General features: G+C 62.5%; 1 protein-coding gene across 1 annotated transcript in view; it reads left to right on the top strand.

Annotated features, from left to right (window-relative positions):
* ZFPM1 (zinc finger protein, FOG family member 1) overlaps nt 1-8,188 on the top strand; it is a 38,140-nt gene that overhangs the window by 26,119 nt on the left and 3,833 nt on the right. Inside the window, exons 4-5 of the mRNA XM_010844001.1 lie at nt 3,674-3,776; nt 5,333-5,542. Of these exons, the coding sequence (XP_010842303.1) occupies nt 3,674-3,776; nt 5,333-5,542 (313 nt within the window). The remainder of the gene's footprint in view (nt 1-3,673; nt 3,777-5,332; nt 5,543-8,188) is intronic.

Below are 8,188 nucleotides of genomic sequence, written 5' to 3'. Positions count from 1 at the left end.
GCTATGTAAACACATGAAAGGGGAGATGGATGGTGGCTGGACGAGCGAACCAGCAGGCCTGCACTAACCTGGCCCATCCATCTATCTGTCCAGCTGCCCTCCCAGAGCTCATCCACTTTATCTGCAAGGCCACTGTGACGTCAGTGAGAGGCAGGACGGACCCTCTGGAGGAGCAGCAGGTCTGGGTAGGCAGCCCCTGCCCATGAGGCTGACACGAGGTCAGCTGGCTCCACGCAGATGGGGCTGGGCCTTCAGGCACCACAGGCCCTGAGCGGCTCTCCCCACAGGACCTCCCCCAAAGGTTGTCATCAGTGGTCATGGCCGGGCAGAGCCAAACTTTCAGCAGGACGAGCCCTGGCCAGAGGGTGGGGTGCTGCAGCGCACCGGACCACGGCCCTCCTGGTGAGGCCCCTCTTCCTGCGGTTGCCATAGGGAATGATCCCTAAGGGAAGATGCCCAGCCTGGGCATGGCACACGGTGGGTCCCTTGGGCTTCTCTCGCCTGACACACCTGAGCTGCCCCATGGGTGGGGATGCCTCTGGCAATGGTGAGTGGGACAGACTGACAAGACAGGGGTGCAGCCTGATCAGAGCCCACCACAGCCTGCTCCCCTCACCTCCCGTGAGCCTACCCGCAGTGCCCTGGGAGGCCTTTCGCGGGCCGTCTGGCTCCCTGAGCCAGGACCCCGCCGCCCCTGGACGCTGCTTCACGGACGCAAGGCAGGTTTGGGAACAGCCTGAGATATGGCTGTCACAGCGGATGCGGTAGAGATAGGGTTTCTGATGGTTATCAGTGGGCACAGAACCCAGACACTGACCTCTTTGTTGGGGGAACAAGGAGGGTTCTCAGATGCACCCAGAGAATTTAAAGGAGCCGCCCGCTATCCCTGGGCTGGGTGGGGAGGCCTAGTCACGAAGGGACCAAGCAACCCCCACAGCTAAGGCAGGGTGGAAAACCAAGCTTCTTGCTCGCTCTGGACCTAGCCTGTCCAGAGCGAGCTAGACCCAAACCCAGCAGTGAGCCTGGGGGAGCCCAGGGAGGGGAGGCAGCCAGTCTCTGATAGTTTTGGCAGAAGGGCCAGGCTCACACCATGCTGCCCACAGGACCTTCAACCACCAGAGAAAAGGGCTCTGTCCCAAGGCTGCCTGGAATTAGGGTGGGGGCAGAGGGGAGAAGAAAAGATAGAATAGGGCAGCTCGAACCATGTCCGGCCCTTCACAGCAGGGAGGGCAGAGACTGAAATCTGTCCTCACCGCCCAGGGCTGGGTCAGGGGCAGGCTGCAGCTCCCAGGACAGGGTGGGTAGAGGCATGCTCCCTTCCCTGGAACTGTGGCGGGGTGCTGGTGCCTGCACCCCTAGGGTCCAAGCGCAGGAGGGCAGGCCAGGGGTAATGGGCTCAGCCTTGCCCATGTAAGTGGGGGCCAGGCTCCCACAGAGTATTAAGGGCCAAGGGAATGAGAGGGAAGGGTTCTAACCCTGGATCTCCTGGCCCCTCTCCCTCTTGGGATTCAGGCATGGGGTCCCCATGTCCCCTACCCCTCGCCCACCCTCATGGGCGCCCAGCCAGTCCAGGGCAGCCACCAGGCAAGGGGCCGCTCCTGGCAGGAGACACAGAGCCCCCAGGAACATGGCGCTGCCTCCTGCCCTCCGCGTGGACGGACGTGGAGAATCGGGGGTTCTGCAGCGTCAGCAGGGCTGTGCTTTTATCATGCCGCAAACACGCCGCTCCCGGGAGTGATAAGCACTAAACCGACCGGGAGGCTGTCAGTCTCAGTTTGAGGGTTTAGAAATATTGGGACGAATAATTAGATTTCATATCGTTACCGCAGCACCCATCAGAGGATCAGGCAGATTAATTTTTTTCTCCCTCCTCCACTCATTAATATTCATTAGAGACTCGGAGAGGCCCCCGCCTCTGCGAGCTGCCAGCCCAGGTCGGGCCAGCCGGGATGTGGGAGCCGCTGGCCACTCGCTGCTGCGCCCGCTCCGCTTTGGCCCCAGCCTGTCCCCAGCTATGGGCGGCAAAAACCTCCCAGTGGGGAGACTCCTGGCTCTGCGGCTGGCCCTCAAAAGCCAGCTCCTTGGTGGCACCCGTTGCCTCCAGCTGATATCTGGTGGTTGACGGCCTGGTGGCCTCCTGGGCCCAGAGGCACAGCCCCTGCCCACTGTGTCCTGCCAGCCAGAGGGAATGGATGAGCAAGGATGGCCCTGCTCCTGTTCTTCACTTGCCAGGCAGGCGTTGTCCAAAGTGAGGGGGGCTCCACACCGACGGTGACTACCCGGTACCCCAGGGGAAACCAAGTCACAGAGAGGGACGTGACCCACCCCAAGAGCAGGCGCAGCACAAGGTCGGTCGATGGGGCATGCAGGCTCCAGGCATCGCCATCTGCAGAGATGCTGGGGCCCAGGCAGGGTGGGCATGGCGCTGGCCAGCTCCACTCCTGTGACCCACTGGCCGACTATTCTCCACTCGACTGTTCCACGACTGAGCGTTGCAGCTAGTCCACTGGCCGGGCTGCCTAAGCCCAACACAGGATGAGGGCAAGGCGCAGAGGAGTGCGGTGAGGCCGCTGTGCATTGAGGGCCAGTGCCCTCCCAAGTCTCCCAGTCAGGGAGTCTGGACTGCACCCTGGTAACCAGCTCTGGAGCCCATGTGGTCCCTGCAGGCAAAGCCTAATAAAGCCATGGGCTAGGACCAGGCATGCTGGTGCCCACAACCCATCAGAGGACCCCTCCAAGTGCTACTTGCCCCAGACATCCCACCACATAGCATCCTGGCCAACTGCCACAGGTGCCTCAGGGTGCACAAACGTCCCCGTCCAGGGGGCAGCAGGTAACACGGTCTTACAGTTAGCTCAACAGTTTGCACACGGCGCCCAGGGGCTGAGCTTGGCCGTCCCACTGGAGAGGAGCAGTCCAGAACCCACCCAGCCCTGGGGCTGCAGCCTGACGGGCGGCAGTGGTCACTCCAACCTCCTGGGGCCAAGCAGGGTGAGGTCTGTACTGCATTGCTCCCCGCTGGGCGCTTCAAAGGCCGGACTCTCAGCCCAGGCCACTGGGGGAGTGAGCTGCCTCCCTTCCCTTCCCTCACCTGTGAGGTGGGAGGAGGGTGCAACCAGCAAGGTGGGGGCAAGGGGCTGACCATGCTCTGGGAGCCGCGGGGAGGTTGGGTGCTCAGCCAGCAAGGCAGGGGGACGTCTTGCTGCCCGGGGACCTTGTGGGGCTCCTGGGCCCAGGCAGAGGTTCCTCACATGTCCGCCACCTACCAGCCCCAGAATGGACTGGACAGAGGTGCACCGGCGTGCCCCAGGGCTGGGATGATGCCATCTCTTCCAGGCCAGTCCCCTGCTCACTCGCGCCAGCAGCCTGCGCCTGGGGTAGCAGCCCACTCGGGAGGGGGCGGCTGGAGCGAATGGCGGTCTGTCTGTGCAACCTTGGGTGAGCTGCTCGACCTCTCTGGGCCTCAGCTCCTCAGTGAACCCAGCGCCTGACCTGTGGAAGGCGCTGGCTCCCTGCAGTGTGCCTGTTGCCAGCACGGTGCTCGGCACACCCATGGGGTGAACTCTCAGGCTTCTGCCCACGTGGTCCCTGAAGAACGCTCCTGGTCTACCTCTTTTTCTGCTGTGTCCGGGAGCATGACTGAGTGCTTGCTGACCCCTCTTCCTGCCCCCAGAGCCCGGCCCTGACCCTGCTGCTGGAGGACGAGGCCTGCTGGCTGAGGACACTGCCCCAGCCCCTGGCCGAGGCTGAGGCCAACGCGGAGATCTACCGGAAGGGTTGGTATCCTGGTGCTTCCCTCACGGCTTCCGGAGGAGGGGGGTCATGCTTTTCCTGGGGCAGCCCTTAAAGGCAAACCAGCCTGCCTGGGCCACTGCTGCCATGCCCCGATCAATGTCAGTCTGGGACTGGACAGACATCTGCCCGGGCATGGGGGAGCAGCCCCCCAGTGAGGCCAGGACTGCCCTCAGGACCTCTGGGAGACCACCAGGGCAGCAGCGGAACCAGGCCTGGTGGGCTGCCAGGTCTGGCAAGGGCCAGCAGGTCCATGTGGGGCCTCTGTCTTGTGAGGACAAGGAAAGCACTCACCCCCATGCCCCTCCTGTGCCATCCAGGAGTGGTTCTCGAGGGAGGGGGGCAGGCTGGGTCCTTGGCACCCCTGGTGTCCTGGTCCTGCCTGCCCTGGTCTGCCCAGACCAGCCTTCCCAGCGTGTGACGATCTGGGCATCAAGGCGGGGGACCTCCCATTACAGATGGAGGCTCTGGTCCCAGGGTGGGTGGGAGGACGGACTCGTGACAAGTTCTACACCCGAGCAAGGGCCATCCACCACAGCGTGGCCACCTGGAAGGGCCATGTGCCTGCTGACCACAGGAAACCCACCTCCTTCCCCGACAGGGGCTCCACTTCGGTAGAATGTTCTGGGGGTGTCCCCCTCACCATCGCCTGAGTGCAATGAATTAAGTGTCCTGGGGGCAAGAGGGGACCAGGCTGGGCTGCTGCTCCAACACCCACCCGAGCCCCTCCCCATGTGGGGTCCCCAGGAGCACCCAGGGACCTGAGCTTTCCCTCTGCCTGTGGTGACCCCATGGACCTGGCTAACATGGCCACATGTACTCCTCTCCAGAGGACCCCCACCCCTCCTCCCTGCTTGAGGGTACTCTTAAGGGCCCAAAGAGCACTGGAGGGCCTGGGTTGGCAGCAGGTGACCAGCTAGGGGCCTGGACACCTGACTGGGAAACGGCCTGGTTAGCACTGCCTTGCCTGGTCAGCAGGGCCCATCTGCCCGGGTAGGATAAGGGTCCCTGGGGTGCTGAATGCTCTCATAAGGTGGCCTGGGGCCTTGCCTCTTAGGGAAGGCAGGCTCCTGGCAGCCTCTGAGCTGGACTGAGTCCTGTTAGCCGCGGCTGCCCCCTGCAGGCTGCTGTGGAAACAGCCGTGCCGGCCAAGCTGTGAGGCCTTTCCAGGGCTTGGTGAGTGGCTACCCAGCCCTCCGGGCTGCTCCGGTCTGCTTGGCTCCTCTCTCCTGGAAAAGGGCCCTCCCACTCAGACAGGCTGGCGCAGGGAGGCCCAAAAGAGCAGGCACACCCTGGGGGACCACTCAGGAACCCCAAGGAGGCAGGGGGCACCATGGAAACCAGCCGGCCACAGCTGCCCACCTGGTGTGGCTTCTCTCCGGTCCCCATGCCCAGCTGTGGAACCCAGGTGTCTAAGATGGGGCCGCGCAGAGGCGCTCAGGAGGATAAGATTGGGGCGGTGGAGGGAGGTCTTTGCAGAGGCACGGCTGTTGTGGCCTGGAGCTGCGGGCTGCCACGTCACAGCTGCCCTCCCCCGCAGATGAAGCCCTCTGGTGCAGGCTCACCAGGCCGGTGCCTGCAGGTGGACAGCTGAAAGTGCTCCTGGTGGCCAAGCCCCCCAGCAACCCCAGCCACCCTGTGAAGAAGGAGCCAGCGGAGCCTGAGAGCCCAGCCCCCTCCCACCCCGACATCCAGCTCCTGCCCCAGCAGGCTGGCATGGCATCCATCCTCGCAACCGCGGTCGTCAACAGTGAGTAACCCACTGCCACCCGGCCCCCGCTAGACTGCAAGGGGTCCCCAGCTTAAGATCTGCAGGGACCAGTCTGCTGGTCTGTTAGCTGACCAGAGGAGGGCATGTGCTCCAGGGGCCTGGCAGTGGGGATTGGGGGGAGCCCCAGGATGCAGCCCATGGGTGAGGGGGCTTTTCACCCGGTGTGTCTGGCACACACAGGTTCTTCAGCCCCCTACTTGGCCAGCAATCAGAGCAGCCTCCTGGGGCTGGGGTGGGGTCTCTGATGCGCCCACCCTGGGGGCCTAGCAGCAGCCCTGCCCTCACCCACTATGTGCTGGCCCCACCCCTACCTCCCAGTTGCGAGGGACACACCTGTGTCCTCTAGGACAAAGGCACCGGTAAGACCAGCTGGAGCAGAGGGACCCTCCCCACGACCAGCAGAGGGTCTGGACTTGCTTATTCCTCAAATCCTTGTTTGATGTCCATGCCAGACCAAGCAGTGGAGGGACCTGCCTGTGTTGAGGGAACCACCACCACTCCCAGGGCTAAGGCAGGTGGCCACGGGCAGGTTCATGATGGGAGAAAAGCTGTGACGTGGGCACTGCCCAGGGCTGCCTCAGTCCGGGTGCCTGGGAGACCCGCAGACCAGGGAGGGCAGCCAGGCGGACGGCCCAGCAAGACCTTGGCCAGAGCAAGACTCCGAGGGTGGTCCCACGTGAGGGCTGGGGTCCCTTCTGAGAAATGACCCCAGCAGAAGGCTTTCAGGCAGCAATGTGTGTGCAGTCGCTAAGTCAGGGATCCAATGTAGTTCTAAAACTGCAGGGCTGTTAGGTGGAGAAGAGTAGCCTTCTTCTTAAGCAGGTTAAATGTGGTGGTGACCTGCAGCCAGTGGAGGGACCGAGGCAGACTGGAGAGGTGCGGGAGCCCAAAGGCCTGCTGGGTGAGGAGGCAGCAGCGCAAGGCCAGGGCATCACAGGCAAGGAGGGGGGCCCAGCCAGCAGCCTGTTGGGCACTAAGTGGACACGTGCTGAGACTCAGGGTGTAGTCAGAGTGGGGAGCTGTGGGCGGGATGAGGCCCCAGGGAGAGACAGGATCTGTGGGCACTGGAAGGGACACCATGACCCAAACAGTTGCAGCCAAGTGAGGCAGGTGTCACCAGAAGGGAGGGGGACAAGCACAGGCAGGAGGCCCGTGCCCAGAGCCTTCGTGGAAGGACTGTACTGGACAGGGCAAGGCCGCTGCTCCAGGGAGAACGGGTCCTGCAGGGGGCTCAGGGCAGCGGTGAGTACAGAGGGATCTTATCTAAACAAAGTTTCAGGAAAGAGGGAGGCTGAATGGAAGGGTCTCTAAGGGGCCAGGATGGCCACTGCACCAGGGCAGGAAATGGCATCCGTTGCCTAGCAAGGCCTGTCTCCCCTCTGTTCAAGGGGAGCCTGCCAGGAGCCCCAGTGCTGGAGGACTTCCTCTCGAGCCAGCCCAGAGGCAGCCTCTCTGGGCCTCGGTTTCCCTCCCCTTGAGTTTGATGTTTCATCTGTGAGGCCATGGTGGGCTCGCTATCGAGTTTACACCAACCCCACCCCAGCCTCAAGTGGGTCTCCAGCTGCTGGTCTAGAAAGGCCCTCAGACCCTGAGCTCCAAAGTCAATCAGACCCAGTTTAATTCCTGAGACTCCAGCACTGGGAGCCTCAGTTTTCTCACCTGTGACAGGAGTGGAGCTAATGCCCATCTCGAGGTGTCTGTGCAGGTCACAGGGCTGCGTCCAGCCAGGACTCGGGTCACCTTGGGTCAGTGGGACTGTGACCATCCTCGCTGTTTCAGGGCTAGGGCTCACCTGAGACTCCAAGGTTCCCACCCCCTCCCCATGCCACAGCCAGCCCCCCATCCCCCAGCACTGAGCTTGCAGATACCAAAAGCCCACCGCTGGCCCTAGAGATCTGGATCCCAGCTCCAGGCCTCCGCTAGTAAGAGAACAGAGCTGCCCTGAGGCCCCCAAATAAAAGGGAACTTGAAAACCAGTGGTAACACAGTGGGAAGGTTGGGGCCAGAAAAACTGCAGATACTGGGCATGAGGGGACGACCTCACCCCACAGACAGGTACTAAATTCCTTAGAGCAGGGCTCCCCAACCTCTGGGATCTAATGCCTGATGATGTGAGATGGAGCTGATGTTAACAGTAGAAATAAAGTGCACAATACATGTAATGCATTTGAATTATCCCAAAACCATCTCCACTCCACCCCCGTCTGGAAAAATTGTCTTCTATGAAGCTGGCCCCTGGTGCCAAACAGGTTGGGGACCGCTGGTTTAGAGGAGGCAGAAGGTGGAGGCTTGGCAGCACCCACGGGCGGTGGGGAGGCCGCCACCTCTGAAGAACTGCCAACCAGCAGGGCGAGGAGCACATCCTAACCCACACAAGTTAAAACCCCAAGAAGGGGTCCCAGGCCCCTCCACCCCACCTCAAGGTCAGGACACAGAACAAAGCCTCCCCCTCCCTGGGTTCAGCCGCAGAGCAGGGCAGAAACAACAGGACATTCCTGAAGGATCTCTGGGAACCGGAGGGCTGCTGAAGCGCCCATCAGAGAAACCCTCACCAGTTGGCAGGTCCACCCCCACAGGCCACACTCCCATAAACCAAAAACACAGAGGCAGCCCCCACGGCTCAGG

Source organism: Bison bison, unplaced genomic scaffold, assembly GCF_000754665.1.
Source record: "Bison bison bison isolate TAMUID 2011002044 unplaced genomic scaffold, Bison_UMD1.0 scf7180017864192, whole genome shotgun sequence".
NCBI lineage: Eukaryota > Metazoa > Chordata > Mammalia > Artiodactyla > Bovidae > Bison > Bison bison.
This window is presented reverse-complemented; position numbering and strand designations above follow the sequence as displayed.